This window comes from Harmonia axyridis, chromosome 5 (assembly GCF_914767665.1).
Source record: "Harmonia axyridis chromosome 5, icHarAxyr1.1, whole genome shotgun sequence".
Lineage (NCBI taxonomy): Eukaryota > Metazoa > Arthropoda > Insecta > Coleoptera > Coccinellidae > Harmonia > Harmonia axyridis.
The window spans coordinates 2753699-2771351 of NC_059505.1; the positions used below are offsets into that span (position 1 = coordinate 2753699).

Consider the following 17653-nt stretch of genomic DNA (forward strand, 5'->3'; position numbering starts at 1 on the left):
ATCAAACCACGCTTGACAACATCTCATAACAATAGTTGGATTTCTGTTCGTACGGTTAGCGATTTCTGGAAATGACAGCCCCGCCTCCCGTGAACCAATAATTTGACCTCTTTCAAGTTCTTCTTTCAAACAATTTTCGACACATAATCATGTAATGTTTTTATTTTCCAACAATTAACATTCAATAGTACAAGTACAAGTTTTTGATTTAAATCACATTCCATTCTCATCTTTCAACTCGATGGATTCGTTCCTTAAAAATATTTGAAGGAAATAACAAATTAACATTAATAATAATACACTCATTATTGCTCAAACATTTAAACTACAAGATGGGATACATCAACAGGAAAATATCTAGGTCCAAGTTGTAGAGCTCCAAGGTCTTCGATTCTCCGATGTCTGATGTCAGAATCACCTGGCCAAGCTCTTTCAGGACCATACCTGGCGTATTTGTCAACAACAAGAGATATTGTTGCAGTATCATTGACTCCATTGGATTTTATCCTTCTTTGTGTCGCTGTTGACATCCTCAAAGACTTGCGTTTCTGAAAGAGTAAGTCAAATTTCAGAGAATGAGTTAACCTTGACTAAGTAGCTTTTTATAGTCAGAAAAACACACAAGAGTAAAGTCGAAATTTGAAACAACATTTTTTATACCTACCAATTTTGTGAACATAGAAAAATATCCGTGGGCAAAATATATTCTAAATTAATAATAATATTAATAAATCGACATTACTTTCACCTAAAAAAGAATTGAGATTAGACTAACCAAGGCGAAGTTTAGTAATAGATAACTATTTCACTCAATACTGTTTGCTGATATGTTCCTAGGATTCAACAAATTTACTAAGATAACACAGAAGAAGAGAAGCAATAATATGATAAAAAAATCAACCATTTGAGAGAAAATTGCTAAATAAGAACTACTGACTTTTTCATACTATTGGAGCATTTTATCTGTCGAATGAATTTACCTCAACAGTGCCTCTCCACTTGTCAGCTGCGTGTCTTGCCAGTTCCATCCTTTTCTGTTTCTTGATCTGGTGCTTTTTGTATGCCATTTCAATAACGATTAACCCTATACCACCAACAATTCCTGCTGCCACCAGTATGAAGACTCCAGCCATATTCTTCAATCCCAGAGTGTTTGGAGTCTTCTCAAACTGCTCACATAGCTGTATGTTACCTTGAAAGATCCATCTGTTGTCCAAACTTTCCATGAAACCACCTGAGGAAGAAACAATTAAAAAACATACGTCTAAGATATTCGACCTCATTACTTTCATGAAAGTCGAGTATGGCCAAGGTAACTTCATCCGCCCAAGGTGACCCTTTCTGGAGCCCTATCCCATAACCTGACCTTCCAAAGAGTTCTCCAGCTGTTACAAGTTCGCAATCTTGTGCAGCTTCGAATTCTAAACGGGAACTGTCCCAAATGAAGGCCATCAATTTTCTGAGGAAGATACGAAAAGAGTATTCAGAATATTTCAGATTTTTTTTGGATCTTACCCTGTTTTAACATCATTTATTGCTTGTTCAGCGGTGTCATAATTGTTTGCTTCCATGGTCCTATACATATTTGACAATTCCACCTGCCTTCTGAAGTACATGTCTACTGACGAACCTTTCACAGTAGCGCAAGTCAAATTTTCCATCGTGTTCCTCAACTGAAAGTATTCTATGAAAAAGGAATAAAAACAGTTTGAAGTAATTTACCCTTGCATCGTTTATTCCAGTAAGTTTAGTTTTTGGCCTCTCCAACACGAGGAAAGCAGCCAAGTTGGCAGTGTAGGATGCTACAATTATCATTGCAAATCCAGCCCAAACCATACCTAAAACTCTGGCTGAAAAACTTCTTGGGGTACCTAAAAGATCAGTCATTCACAAAATTGGCTACAAAGCGTCAACTATTTTTACCTTCACCGATACCACTATTTAGAAGGACGCCCCAAGCAAACCAAATTGCGCTTGAAAGATTCAGAGCGTCTTCCTCAGTACCGTCTGTATTTGCTAGTTTGAATCTTCCAAATGGAGAGAAGCGATCTAAGAGGTAAAGCACAAGAGCTACAACATGAACTGATACCATCACCAAAATCCAGAGGGTGTTACTGAACGGTTGCAAGAACGATACCAACGTTGAACTTCTAGAAGGCTGAAAAGGAATCATTATATTTAGAGGTAGGTTCTCGAGGAGTGAAACAATTTTTTTCTGGGGATGTGATTTGGGAAGATTAAAGGTTTTTGATTTTAGGTCCTTTTTCGTTGACTGTAGTTCGATTTAGCTACACCAGTGAACCAGTACCTACCCTACAATGAACCAGCTTGTTAAACAAAAAAGTTCTAACCTTTTTTTCTAATATTGTGATTCCCTGATATTTGAACGGTTTACTGAATTCTATGAATTCTGCTCTTTCTGGGTTGATGGTCAGAGGAGCAACAATCATATCTGCTTTTTCTGTAACCAGTTCCCCAATCAATCCAGTCCATTCTTTCTTGCCTAACCCAGAATGGTTCTTAATTATGTAATGTCCAAATTGTCCATCGGGAGAGAGAGCCAAACTGAAGGTGAAATTGATTTTTCTCGAGAGTTCTTTCAGCAGATCCATGCAGTAACCTCTACAGCAGTATTTGGCATCTACTGAAAATGAAAAACAACAAAATACGTCAAATTTCTAGGATTGCATTTGAATTATGTTCATATGAACAGTGAACCCCAAATATACTAACTGACAAAGATACTTCAACACACAGAAGGAGTATTATGCTTTTGGTTTTTTCCTTATTCTGAAGCACTTAATTGTAGGTACATTTACCTATGCATAGAAAGGTTTCATTCCAGTAAAAGGCATACCTTTCTGGCAAGTGTATTGGTTCAGTCATGTTGTTTTCAAGCTCTTAAACCCAAGTTATTTTGTAAAGCTTAGCAAAAGTAAGGGAAGGCGCAAAAACTGAATTTATCTGAACTGGTCAATTCTAATGAACTGAATCCTTCGCAAGAAATTAAAAATTCTCTTTTGTTTTTAACAATTGACTTGCTATGGTTCAAATATAGTCTTTCTGCTGACAGAAAATTAAGTTGGACAAATGTTACTACTAGATGTAATACTGTGTATATAATACAAATACAAATCCAAAAGCATAAAAATATTCTCATTTTAGTATCCTAGTATGGTAAAGTTACTCACATTCTCTTGTAGCGTTAAAATGGGGGCAGAATATCTCTTCAGGGGAGCATGTTTCACCTTCATTCAACTTTCTCACATAAACGAAAGGTTTTTCTTCTATTGTTAAAACTGTCAGATGCGTCGGTATCATGAATCCTTCTGGTTTTACTGTTTGTCTTCCCGGCCAAATTATTTTCTTCTCGTCCACTCCCAGCATCATTTTGCTCAATGTCTACAATAAAATAATTGAAAGCATAGTCTAATGTTGGAGAATGTCCAGTTTTACACTCACTCTATTGAAGAAATGTTGTCCTACTATAACTTCAGCAACTGACTTCTTCTTCCTCTGAATATTGACCACGTTATATTCTGCATTGATACGATCTCCTTGGTCGTCAAAGGCCAATTTGCCGGTCTCGCCATTAAGAAGAACTTGTTTCCTGATGAACTGGAAGAGTTCTTTTCCTGTCTCCCAAATAGAGCCAGAGTTGTCGCAGTCTTTTGGTGCTTCAGTGATTTGAATTGTTTTGTTTATGTTCATATCTCTGAGTGCTGATGCTAGAATATATCTAGAGAAGAGTTTTCATTACATTCAATGGTATATATCCCAAATCAAAATTGCCAAGGTATGTATATTCTAAGGTGAACATTTCTTCAAATGTACCTTCGAAGATGATCAAGTGAACTGGCAAAGGAATCCTATGGTTTGGAATTCATGTTGAAAAGGCTCTATGATGAATACAAAACTTTGGGTTTACAATTGTGAGTTGAAAGAAGACAGAATATCTTGCAATCAAGACAGATTTGAAGTACTAATGAAATGAAGAGTTTTTTTTTAAACAGATGGATAATTTCAAATATATCACTACATTACAGTTACCAATGAAGGAATATGAAAGGATGAAATAAAAAACAAAATTTGCTATGGAAAGAGAGTGGTAGGATGTCTCAACACTCTTTGGTGGGACAAGCAAATTTTGAATAAGACTAAAAAACGTCTTGGTCAGGTTTTTGAGGGTCGAGTCTTTATTATGATGCTGAGCTATGGGCAATGGATGCAGATTTGAAGAGTAGTATATTGACAGTGAAGATGAATTACTTGGGCAGAAGATGAACTTACATACTATCCCTTATGTGAGCTTTCTCGTTCGTAGCATTGACTAGTTTCAATCCCAAAATTCCTTCGGGAACATTTTCAGCACTCAAAGCTTGTTCGGTTGTTATCCAAGCATAACCAGCGTCCGTCATGTTCATATTGGCTGCATCTCTAAATATTACCTGAGCATCCCTCTTTCTGAGAAGAATTGAAAAAATGTTAACTTTTTTCCATGTGAGTATTAGGTTTACTTTACCCAGCATAAAGAAGATAGACACGGGCTTGGGCATTCTTCATATCCTGAAGTTGATTTTCAAAACTTTCCAGGCCAGCTTCGAACTCAATAACTGATTCTACCTACAAGATGAAAAAAATAATAACCCTTTTTCTCCTTTACTTCAGTATCAGCGAAATTGCTATCGGCCACAAAACATTTGTGAATTTTGAAAGTTTAAATTTCAAATTATTGCACACAGAATATATTTATTTTAACAGTAGCATGACGTCACTGATGACGTATGTGTTCACATCGATAACACTTGAGTTTTCAACTCTTTGCTATGATGCCGATGTACTTATACTGATTGTGCATATTTATTTCAATCTTATAAGTAATAAAATTGGGTTTGGTTGTTTTTTATTCGATTTTCATCTGCTATACTCATATTTATCAGTATTTACTTTTATAATATATTGATTTCATAGGAATTTGTTTTGTGAGCAGTGAAAGGATTGTTTTTACTGTCTGGCTGACCTTATGCCATTGCTAAAATAAATGGTCTTTCCTGTGATGATTTGTATATTATATTGAATAACTTTTATCGAGTTAAGTTGAATTTATTTAAATATTGTAGAAACCGATACCCTTAAAAATTGATGAAACTCACCCACCTGAATTTTTATTTCAACATCATCTTCTAAGATTTGAGAGGTAGTTTGGAACCTTCCTAGAATAGCTCTGCCATCTGTATCAGAACTATGGATGAAGATCACCTTTTTATAGTTGAAATATTTCAATAACTCGACCCAAACATCAGCTTGATGTGAATATGGTGGAACTGTCCTCAGAAAAGAAACATGAATATTCTGTAACAAATTAAAATGTAAATCAAATAATTTGACAACTTTGTGTCTAATCCTTCACAATAATATATCTATATGATATATTTAGTTTATTTTTGTCTTGGAATATATTCCAATTCTAAAAATGACAAATTTAATAATCAACCAAAAGAAAATTCAAAATTACTAAAAATGTATCAATTAAGTAAACGGTTAACTAATTGAACAACTACATCAACATAAAGACAGACGTACGTTTCGGAATTTTTGTATTTAATAATACAATTTTTCCTCATCAGTGCCTTATAGTTCAACGAAAATTATTAAATTTGCAAACTCACCACATGTACATTACTCCATCAAAACTGCAAGCTAGAAACTACAGACTAACTAAACGTACCAGTTACTCTAGTGAGGATTCATGTAAAATAAAAATGTAATAACCAAAAGAACTAAATCAAAAGTGCATTCTAAAGTAGTCACCTTATCAGAAAATGCAGAATCTCTGGAAGATATTCCGATTACAGGTATGTGATAGAAGCCGCTGGTATAAGATACAGCAGCTGGAGACAAGTCCCCTGTTAAGGGATGTGAAACCACCACTGCATAAACCTAAAAATAACCACCTAATTAATGATTTTTTGGACAATAATAACTCAAGAAATCACTATTAAATAGGGGTGGTAATTTGAGTTTTGGAAAGAAAAAAAAATCAGTCGAAGCCATATCAGGAGAATAAGGTGGCTGTTCATTACGAATAATTTTGATTGGTTGCACGACTTGTGATTCCATGTCTCATGAATTCTTAAAATGGTGCAACTCAAAAGGCACTCCGCTCGATTATAAAGAACACTTGTAAATATTTAGCACCATAAGAAATTCGAACTTTTTATAAGATAATTTTTCAGTATACTCTCTTGAAATTGAGTTAGCACTTAGGTGTTATTCTTAATTATAATATGTGGGTGTGCGAGGCATACAATAAAATTGTTCAGAGTGTAATTATATCGATCTTTCATATTTTTGGATCACTAGAATTCGAAAAAACTTACTCTACTCGAAATCAAGTATCTGCAGACGTTCAGAGCGGTCTTGATAGGATTTGGGTCCATAAGAATTGCTGTGTCATAATAAGTAATTCCTTTTGGGACATACTGTGAGTCAAAGTTTAGGTGCTGAAAAAAAGTAATTTTTTGTAATCGAATTTCATACGATCACCTGCTTCTCCAAAATTAGTGTAGGCAAAATGTATATGGCTTTATGTTATCTGAAATTCTGCGACTGAGGCTCATCGAATGCTCTCAAATACCTATGGTGAGGCCGCTATTGTTGAAAGAACTTGCCGAGAGTACTTTCAACGCTTCAAGAACGATGATTTTGACTTCGAAGACCACCATGGCGGTGGAAGAGAGAAGATTTTCGAAGATGCAGATTTGGAGGTTTTACTTGATCAAGACTTGTGTCAAACGCAACAAGAATTGGCAGGATCATTGAGAGTGGCGCAATAAGCCATTTCAAAACGCCTGAAAGTCATGAGAATGATTCAGAAACAAGTAAATTGGGTGCCGTACGAGTTGAAGCTGGGAGATGTTGAACGGCGTTTGTTTGCTTGTGAACAGCTGCTTGCAAGGCAAAGACGGAAGGGATTTCTGCATCGCATTGTGACTGGCGACGTAAAATGGGTTCATTACGATAACCCTAAGCGCAGAAAATCATGGGGATATCCAGGCCATGCTTCCACGTCAACAGCCAAACCGAATATTCACGGTTCCAAGGTCATTATCAGTATTTGGTGGGACTAGCTCGGCGTAGTGTATTATGAATTGTTAAAACCGACTGAAACAATCACAGGTGATCGTTATCGAATGCAATTAATGCGTTTGAGCCCAGCATTGAAAGACAATCGGCCGCAATACAACGAGAGACATGATGAAGTGATTTTGCAGTATGACAATGCTCGACCCCATGTTACAAAAGACATACTTAGAAACTTTGAAATGAGAAGTCCTACCCCACCCGGCGTATTCTCCAGACTTTGGTTCCTTTGGGCTATCACTTATTTCGATCAATGGCACACGGCCTGGCTGGCCAGCACTTCCGGATCGATTCGTGGATCGCTTCAAAAGATGACCAGTTTTTTCAACGCGGGATTCGTACACTGCCCGAAAGATGGGAGAAAGTAGTGGCCAGCGATGGACAATACTTTAAATCATAAACGTTTAACCAGAATTTTACAATAAAGCCTTGAATTTCGGAAGCAAAGTTGTACGCCTATGTACCTAACTAAAATCATTACATTATGAATATCTAGAATTTTGAAATTTCAACTTCTTCAACCATTATAAAAATGAAAAAACATCGACAAATTAATATTATCCGCCTTGTTAGACCAAACATGATTCTTAATATGAAAAAACGACTATATTCGACTATATATATATATGAAAAATTTTCGAATAAGAATAACATTACGATGTCGTAGGAAAATATTTATTTATTATCCTACTTTCGGAATAGCTCAGATGAATTTTCAACTCACCGCTATAGTATCCTTAAAATAAAGTTTGCTATCGTTTGTACTCAAGACACCTCCAATATTGAACACATTAGGATTAGCTTCCGCATACAAAATAATAAACAAACTCGTCAACAATGATTTCATTTTTAAAGGATGCAAGTTATCCTCCCATCACTCCCAAAACAGAATAGATCTGAGAACGGAACCCCTCCCTGTTGCCAAGGAGACGCTCCAGATGTCATCGATTTTTGAACGCTTCGATGTTTTACCTTTTAGGTTATTTAACGACCTAGGATAACGTTGAACTTGTTAACCTAACATTTGTTCTATTTTATTTTCCTGAATGGGATATCTTTGGAATCGTTCTTGGAGAATAATTGACCCCTATCCGAGAATTTTATAGAGGGTGTCCCAATTTCGTAAGTTTCGCAGGGTAGAGTAGAGATTGATCCTGTTTTAGCCATACTGTGCTTCTTTTTTATTAATCCAAAAATAGCACAAAAAGATTTGCTCTAGCTGCTATGAAGGGTTTCCCAATAAGGAGTTCAATTTTGAATAGCCCGCTATCTAGGCAGCTGTCATCTTTTGACATCTATCAAGGAAAAACTACGACGTTACTGAAAATGGAACGATACACGCTTCAACAACGCAATGAACTTGTTGAAATTCACTACAAAAATGGTGACAATTTTGGAGTCACAGTTCACAAAACTAAAGCACTTTAGGGTCGTCGTGAAGCACCTTCTCGGCTGTCAATAGTGAAACTGGTGAAAAATTTGGAGCTGTTGGGACAAGTTAGAGTAGTGAAGAATCAAAACCGTGTGCGTCGCTCAAGAACAACTTAGAATATCGCTGCTGTAGCCCATAGTGCTGATGAAAACTCAGGTTTGTCATTTCCTCCCGATCTTGGGTATTTGGTATTCCATAAAAGACATACACCGTATTTTGCATAAAAATTTGTAGTTATGATTTTTAGTTACCAACCTTCAAACGATACATGTCAAAATTTGTATGTCACCGGCGAAAACATCAAAAAAATTCACAAAATAATTTTGAATGACCGTAAAATGGAGTTAATCGAGATAGCAGACATTTTGAAGATATCATATGAACGTATACAACATATCATTCACAAATATTTGTACATGAGAAAGCTGTGTGCAAAATGGATGCCACGCGAATTCACAATCGATCAGAAGCAACAACGTGTTAATGATTCTGAGCAGTGTTTGAAGCTGTTTAAGTGCAATAAACTTGAATTTTTGCGTCGATATGTGACAATGGATGAAACATGGCTCCATCATTTCACTCCGGAGTCCAATCGACAGTCAGCTGAGTGGACTGCACATGATGAAACGAATCCAAAGCGAGGAAAAACACGACAGTCAGCTGGCAAGGTTATGGCATCAGTATTCTTGGAAGCGCAAGGTATAATATTCATTGATTACCTCCAAAAGAGCCAGACCACCAACAGTGATTATAATATAGCCTAATTGAATCGTTTAAAGGATGAAATCGTTAAAAAACAGGCCCATTTGAAGAAAAAAAAAAGGTGCTGTTTCATCAAGACAATGCGCCGTGTCACAAATCAATGAAAACAATGGCAAAATTGCATAAATTGGGTTTCAATTTATGATGCAAATTGGTTGATATTGATCGAATTCCATTTGATAGTGAATTTTTTTCGTAAATTCCCACAAAACACAAGATATAACAGTTCCAATTTTTTTTCAGGAAACATCTTATAGCAGATATGTGCTCAGAATTGAAATTTTTTTGTAATATAAAATTTTAAAGCTGATCTGATAAAAAACTTTTTCCTCAAAGTATTCCCAAACTATACGCTGTTTGGCGGTTGTGCTATACAATTTAAGCGCATTCGCCGATTATTTTTTAAACAGATTCAATAGTGACATCTATCGAAAGTAGCTCAAACCAAGAAAAAGTAGTTACAGGATTCTACTCTTGATAGGCAGCGGCAAGTATTAGTTTAGTAATTTGTGTATAGATGGCTTATAGGCAAATTCTTTAATAAATCGAATTTTTGTATTATAAAGAAAAACTGAAATAATTGATATGCCATCACTTCTGTATTAGTTCTGAGTGCATGCACCTATGCAATCTGATAATTTCTTTTCTCTAGACCATAAATATTGATGTTCAACGTAAAAAGTATTCTTTGAAGATGTTCCCACAAAACTAGAAATTACTCAATTTAGGGGTTTCTATGGAGAAACTGATAAAAAATAGGAATTAAGCATGACAAACTCTTCATAACGTCAAATTTTGAAGCGTGTCCAAATAAAAAATCGACCTATTTTTAAAGGGTTACCATTTTACAAGACTCCTATATTGGCCACCAGAGGGCAGGCTAACCACTTCGAAAATTTTCCCACAAAAATTGGAATAACTCAATTTTGGAAGCTTCTAGAAAGGAACTGATTGCAAAATCGGATTCAGAATCAAAAATTCTACAGAATATCAAAATTTGAAGTTGATCCGAAACAAAAACTTTTTTTGGCGAAAAAATATCCAAGGTTATAGTCTTGGTTTCTCCGAAAAAATCGACCAATCGAATTCAAACATTTTTGATGGTTTTGAAGGGATTCAAGGTCGTAGATTCCGAATTTGGCATCTTTTCTAATCAAAAAAAATTTTCTACACCGCAAAAGCACAATTTACACACACTGGAATGTCTTAGTTTTGGGGCTTGTATACCCATTTTCAAGGCCTCAGAGTTTGGCCACCAGAGGGCGGGTCGATTCCCCTCGAAATTCCTCTCACAAAAATCGATGTTACTCAATTTTGTGGGCTTCTAAGGAGGAACCAATTGTTAATAAGAATTCAGCATGACAAATTCTGCATAACAACAAATTTTGAAGTCAATATGAATCGAAATATGTTTTTGGCGGAAAAATATCCAAGGTCCTTGGTTTTTCTGAAAAAATCGATCAAATTCAAACATTTTTAGTGGTTTCGAAGTCGTAGATTCCGAATTTTGCATTGATTCTACCAAGAAAATTTTCCTACAAAAATTTGAAATATCTCATGTTTCGTGCATGATAGGAGAAACGGTAGATATTCAACATGAAAATTTGTTTATGATATCTAATTTTGACGGTGATCCCATGCGAATTTTTTTTTTTTCGTAAATTTCCATGAAAGATATAACAAACAGCTCCAAGTTCTTTCAGGAAATATCAAATAGCGGATATGTGCTTAGACTTGAAGCAGACATTTTGAAGATATCATATGAACGTATACAACATATCATTCACAAATATTTGTACATCAGAAAGCTGTGTGCAAAATGGATGCTGCACGAGCTCACAATCGATCAAAAGCAACAACGTGTTAATGATTCTGAGCAGTGTTTGAAGCTGTTTAAGTGCAATAAACCTGAATTTTTGCGTCGATATGTGAATATGGGTGAAACATGGCTCCATCATTTCACTCCGGAGTCCAATCGACGGTCAGCTGATGATGAACCGAATCCAAAGAGAGAAAAACACAACAGTCAGCTGGCAAAGTTATGGCATCAGTATTCTGGGATGCGCAAGGTATAATATTCATTGATTACCTCCAAAATGGCCAGACCATCAACGACGATTATTATATAGCGTTATTGGATCGTTTAAAGGTTGAAATCGTTAAAAACAGAGCCCCATTTGGAGAAAAAAAAGGGCTGTTTCATCGAGACAATGCGCCGTGTCACAAATCAATGAAAACAATGTCAAAATTGCATGAATTGGGATTCGAATGGCTTCTGCATCCTCCGTATTCGCCAGATCTGGCCTCCAGCCACTTTTTCCTGTTCTGACCTCAAAAGAATGCTCGCTGGAAAGAAATTTAGCGCCAATTAAGAAGTAATCGCCGAAACTGAGGCCCATTTTGAAGCGAAAGACAAATCGTACTACAAAAATAGTATCGAAAAGTTGGAAGATCGCTATAATAGCTGTGTCGCTCTCGAAGGCAACTATGTTGAATAAAAATATCGAATTTTGCCAAAAAAATGTGTTTTACTATGATAGAAAGGGGACTTTTCAATTGGCCTGTTATGCACCATACACGTCCTTGAAGAACACAGAACTGTATTTAGGTATCTTGCAATACAATAGGTGTAATTGGTACATGAATGACCATGCGCTCGAAAAAAGCTAACTTCACGTCAGTGCTTTCCTCATTTGTTTTTCGATATTCTTCTAGTATTTTTTTAATGATTTGAACGATTCTATATGATAGGAGGAAATACTAACACACTATGGAAAATTCGCAATTTTTTTTCATCAACAATTCTTCAACCATCAATTTTAACGTTACTCTAGCATAATTTTAGTAGGAAATAAACAATAAAGAATTACCTGAGTAATCTAGTGACCGGAAGTAATAAAACCGTATCATATCACGCCAAAACCTCACGTTTCTGTCTGAAAATCAAAAAGCTTGTACGTGTTGCGGTAAAATAAAGGTGTATTGACTGAAACAGATCACGTTCACCCTACTTATTTGAATTGGTTCTCGAAAATTACACCTTTCTTAAGATCCGATGGGATTACGCTTATTTCCATTCAATTTATTTCTTGGATGAATGAAAGGAGTGGAAACGTTCATAAATTTAATGATTATAAAAATGCAGGAATACAATTCATCGAGAGGAAACAGTTGCTCATCTGAGATTTAATAGAAAACTGATGTTAAAGGTAATAATGTATATTATTATGGGAAATTTATTTGAACAATCTTGAGATAAATCGAGTGGATTTGTATGTACCTATCTCATAGAATCATAACATAAGCTGTACAGGATCTTTCACAACGAACTGAGTTGATATTTATCCATATGAAAAAAATAGAATGTTTCGTTCAGCGATATTATTCTGTGTGAGAAACTACTGAAAATTTATTCTTATATAGGGGTTATTCGATATATTTTTCTCTTCTGAAATATATTCAAATCCCTGCCAAATGCAGGCAAAGTAACCCAAAAATAGAAATTTAAAATGGAAATTCTTATAGAATAGTGCAAACTAAAAGTTTAAATTAAACCAGATCCTCACAGATTATACAGGATGATTCACCTTGATGGCCTATTAGACATTAATGGAAAACTAGTCATAGTTTTCAGCTCAAAATTTGCATATTGGGTTTGAGACAATGATCTTTCTTCCTAAAATATTTTCAAATTTCTACAACATCCGGTTTTACCGGAAACTGACTACTACTTCCTTATTTCAAATGGCACACCCTGTATATTATTGCATCATAAGATAGCTTTTTTGACGACATTTTCGGCAATATGCATACCTTGGGTAAAACTCAACAGTTGAGTTAATGAGATTCTAATGAAAAAAAAGGTTGCGATGAGAACTCACATTTCTCTGAATTTTTCGGCAGAAAAAGATTTTTTCGAAAAATAAGATTTCTTTTTAGATTCTGTAAATACGTAACGGAAATACGTAAATACGGACCAAAAATGTATAGGGTATTTATAGGGAGATCATGAACTTGAACAACTCAAATTCATCAAAACTAAGGATTTTCAAATTAGAACCTATATTTTTTATTATTTCAGTCGTTTCTACGTACAAAAATAGTGGAGGTTACTCAAGCAAACTCTATACCTCAAATGAATACTTTAAGAGTTATCGAGGAAAAACCTTAAATGAAAAAAACAAGTAACTTCCGGAAAACACAGAAAGAAACTAAAATTCGATATTTGGATAACTAAATTTTACATTTCTTGATTATAATTAATTTTTCCGTTGGAATTGTTGAGAAATCCATAAACCAATACAATTTTCAAACACGAATAATTCATTACAATTCTTAATCCACATCGCCACCATTTCTTCTATAAGAATCCCATTAACTCATGAGTTTTCACTCAAGGTATGGCATATTGCTGAAATTGTCGTCAAAAAAGCTATCTAATGATGCAATAATGCACTGGGTGTGCCGTTTGAAAAAAGGAAGTAGTAGTCTGTTTCCGGTATAACCGGAAGTTGTAGAGATCTGAAAATATTTAAGAGAGAAATATCATTGTCTCAAACCCCAATATGCAAATTTTCAGCTCAAAATTATGATTAGTTTTCCATACTCAAACTCAGACTCACACGGTTTCAATACTTCACATCACTAACTTATCCCAACAGCTTAAATTTTTCCACCAGCTTCCCTATTGCCAACCGAGAAGGTACTTCACGACGACCCAATTTTCTTTAGTTTTGCGATCTGTGTTTTCACCATTTCTGTAGAAAATTTGACTATTTAATTGCGTTGTTGTAGTATGTTTTAGTAATGGCATAGTTTCTACTTGTCAAATGCCAAAAGATGATAGTTTCAGAAGTTATAGCTGCCCAAATAGCGGACACCTCAAAGTGAAACTTCTTATTGGAAATCCCTGTATTTCGTTCAAATAAATCCTTAACATTTCTTACGTTCTCAACTCATCTCTGAGGAACATAAACTGAGTCGAAGATAACAGATAGAATACGAGTAGGATATTTCATATTGTGATGCACCTGCAGCATCAACTGAATCATTTCGAGGGAAAGGATCTTGTAAATAATTCAAAAATCAAGAATGATCTACATCTTGGAATAGGCCGATCCTCTGCTATCATATTAAAATTCGTTCGGTGATGAAAGTATAACTGAACTTCGTGAGATGTTAGATAGTCTCGTAAAGAAAATGACTTATTTTCAATCCATGTACGGAAATAATAATTTGTCTTGTACTCACTAGTCACTTGTCCCTTAATAACAGTAATAAGGATTTTGTCTCTAATTTTTCATAAAATCAATTTTGTATAAATAGGATGGTACTTTTGATAAGAATCAGTACACTGCAAGACGATCTAGTAACAAGATGTACTTTCCACAGGTAAGACATCTATCTCAAATTGAATCAAAAGCATAACAAATCGAAAAAATCCAATCTGAAATAATATGTATATGTAAGAAAAAAATAATATTCATCCAAATTTTATTCCCTCTCGTTTCGTTTCTTCCCATAAATCAGATTTTTTCGACAAATTCGGTTACATTTCCAATTTCTCTGTAATTTTACAATTCTCTCAATATGTCCTGGGCGTAACCAGAAAAAAACCATTGAAACAGCGCCTTTTTTTTCTTCAAATGGGGCAGTTTTTTAACGATTTCATCCTTTGAACGATCCAATAACGCAATATCATAATCGCTGTTGATGGTCTGGCCCTTTTGAAGGTAATCAACATATTTGCAGCTGTATATCCTCGATAACTTCACAAATTCCATCATTAACAGGCCAAGTGAAAAGTCCTGGGTCTACCATAGTAAAACACATTTTTTTGGCAAAATTCGATTTTATTATTCAACATAGTTGCCTTCGAGGGCGATACAGCGATTATAGCGATCTTCCAACTTTTCGATACCATTTTTGTAGTACGATTTGTCTTTCGCTTCAAAATAAGTCTCAGTTTTGGCGATCACTTCTTCATTGGCGCTAAATTTCTTTCCAGCAAGAATTCTTTTGAGTTCTGAGAACAGGAAAAAGTTGCTGGGGGCCAGATCTGGCGAATACGGTGGATGCAGAAGCAATTCGAATCCCAATTCATGCAATTTTGCCATTTTTTTCATTGATTTGTGACACGGCGCATTGTCTTCATGAAACGACCCTATTTGAAGAAATGGGGCCGTTTTTTAACGATTTCATCCTTTAAACGATCCAATAACGCTATATAATAATCGCTGTTGATGGTCTGGCCCTTTTGTGTGTAATCAATGAATATTATACCTTGCGCATCCCAGAATACTGATGCCATAACCTTGCCAGCTGACTGTTGTGTTTTTCCTCGCTTTGTATTCGGTTCATCGTGTACAGTCCACTCAGCTGACTGTCGATTGGACTCCGGAGTGAAATGATGGAGCCATGTTTCATCCATTGTCACATATCGACGCAAAAATTAAGGTTTATTGCACTTAAATAGCTTCAAACACTGCTCAGAATCATTAACACGTTGTTGTTTTTGATCGATTGTGAGCTCGTGTGGCACCCATTTTGAACACAGCTTTCTCATGTACAAATATTCGTGAATGATATGATGTACAAGTTCTGATGATATCTTCACAATGTCTGCTATCTCGATCAACTTCACTTCACGGTCATTCAAATTCAATTTGTGAACTTTTTTGATTTTTTGTCGGTGACAGCCTCTTTTGGGCGTCCACTACGTTCGCCGTCTTCGATGCCCATTTCACCACGTTTAAACTTAGCATACCAATCAATGATGGTTAAATTTCCTGGAAACTCTTCATCAAGCCAAGATTTTGCTTCAACTGTATTTTTTTCCCTTCAAAAAGCAATATTTTATCATCACACGAAATTATTCTTTCCAATTTTTTTTCAAAACCCAAAAGTAGCTACACTCACAACGCAATATCTTACAAACTAATAGTCGGACTGCTGTCAAATTTTGCCACGTATCGTTTGAAGGTTGGTACTAATCAATAGCGTATTCGACTGGCTGCTCAAGTGCGAATTAATTCGATTTTTGTAGTGGTAAATGACATAATTAGCTCGAATTAATTTGAACTGGTGCAGCCAGTCGAATACGCTTTAAAAATCATATGGATTCAATACTGGCACCGCCATCTGTGCATCAGACCGGGGACTTTTCAAATGGCCTAATAGTGATGATACTATCTAATAATAAAAATACAATTTAATTTTTTATTGTATTTCATTTTTGTCTTACATATTATATTCGTCATTTCAGGTCTTCACAATCTTCTTGGTCATCAATGCTGTATTCGCAGCAGAAACAGTGGTCAAAAGAGGCTTGTTTGAACCTGAATTCATAGGAGGGAATTTCAATTCATTTGAAAACCATGGATATAACGGGATTCCTGCATTTCCTGTTTTGCCACCTCCAACTGTTTCATTTGGAAAATCATATCTGGTATGAAATAGTCTCACAAGCCTTTTACTTAAACATACGCAAGCAAACGACAACATATCTACTTCAAATATAGTCGTTTTGCTGTGATTCATTTTTTTAATGAAAATCTGGTCAAAGGAATAATTCTATCAGGGTGTAAGACTTTTGATATCACTTAGTATCTATATTTTTTCAGCCAAAACCGAGCGTATCCCCTGGAGAAATCGCTTCTGCAATCCAAGCAGCTAAAGAAGCTTCAGATCTCGTAATGGAATCTCAACGAAGAGTTCAAGATGCTAAAGAATCAGTTCTTCATCAGCAGCACGTAGCAAGCCAGAAACAAGCACAGGCTGCTTTGGCATTACAGAGAGCAGAAGCTGCTGCTGCAGTTCAACAACAGGAAGCTAAAGCAGCTGCTAACGGTTTAGTATTGGCACAGCAAAGGCTGGCTCAAGCTAAATCAGAAGTTTCGGAACACCAAAAACTAGCTGCAATCAGAGAAGCTCAAGCAGCTGCTATTATTCAGAAATCAGCAAACCTAGCTGCAGCTAATATACAAAAATCAGGTAAAATTTCATTATCATTAATCAAATTGAAGTGTATTTTAATTTTTTTTCTTTTTTTGTTAGACGATGCTGCCAAGAAACTCAACGCTATTCAATATTCTGGAAATGAAGCTTTAAGACAATCTGCTGCTGGTAAAGATGGCTCTCTATCTGCAACTTCAGCTGCTGTTGCTGCAACTGGAAATGCTGGTAAACATGAAGGATTCGCATTCATAAGTTCTCCAAAGTTATTTGCTCTTCAACCTTGGCGTTAATTTCTTCGTATTATTCAGCACTATTTCTTACTTGTTAACATTGATATTGCCTATTATTTTCCTTTCCGTT

General features: G+C 35.5%; 2 protein-coding genes across 4 annotated transcripts in view; one reads left to right on the forward strand and one right to left on the reverse strand.

The window, feature by feature from the left end:
- The window catches only part of LOC123680011, a 39876-nt gene extending 22243 nt beyond the window's left edge, over positions 1 to 17633 (forward strand). The window contains exons 1-5 of one of the 3 annotated variants that reach the window (XM_045617639.1): positions 12301 to 12546; positions 14663 to 14728; positions 16602 to 16784; positions 16960 to 17329; positions 17393 to 17632. In XM_045617639.1, coding sequence (XP_045473595.1) covers positions 12538 to 12546; positions 14663 to 14728; positions 16602 to 16784; positions 16960 to 17329; positions 17393 to 17583 — 819 coding nt within the window. In that variant the 5' untranslated portion in view covers positions 12301 to 12537 and the 3' untranslated portion in view covers positions 17584 to 17632. Of the gene's footprint in view, positions 1 to 12300; positions 12547 to 14662; positions 14729 to 16601; positions 16785 to 16959; positions 17330 to 17392 lie in introns of those variants that run through there. The other 2 variants (XM_045617642.1, XM_045617640.1) reach the window with 2 other exon arrangements.
- On the reverse strand, positions 122 to 8056 carry LOC123680007 (glutamate [NMDA] receptor subunit 1). The gene is made up of 15 exons (XM_045617634.1): positions 7868 to 8056; positions 6381 to 6503; positions 5812 to 5940; positions 5158 to 5352; positions 4523 to 4623; positions 4291 to 4464; positions 3463 to 3739; positions 3192 to 3402; positions 2352 to 2644; positions 1924 to 2158; positions 1723 to 1871; positions 1516 to 1673; positions 1287 to 1459; positions 981 to 1234; positions 122 to 548 (listed from the first exon to the last, which is right to left on the reverse strand). The coding sequence occupies exons 1-15, from the start codon at positions 7988 to 7990 to the stop codon at positions 321 to 323; spliced, it is 2823 nt and encodes a 940-aa protein (XP_045473590.1). The 5' UTR covers positions 7991 to 8056; the 3' UTR covers positions 122 to 320.
- Positions 17634 to 17653: the final 20 nt, after the last annotated feature.

Bases quoted from the DNA above. Each gene is read 5' to 3' on its own strand.
- LOC123680007 (XM_045617634.1), bottom strand. From the start codon at position 7,990: ATGAAATCATTGTTGACGAGTTTGTTTATTATTTTGTATGCGGAAGCT. The intron at 1,872-1,923 runs GTAAAAATAGTT...CTGATCTTTTAG, and splicing joins AAATAGTGGTATCGGTGAAG to GTACCCCAAGAAGTTTTTCA. The intron at 549-980 runs GTAAATTCATTC...TTACTCTTTCAG, and splicing joins AGTGGAGAGGCACTGTTGAG to AAACGCAAGTCTTTGAGGAT.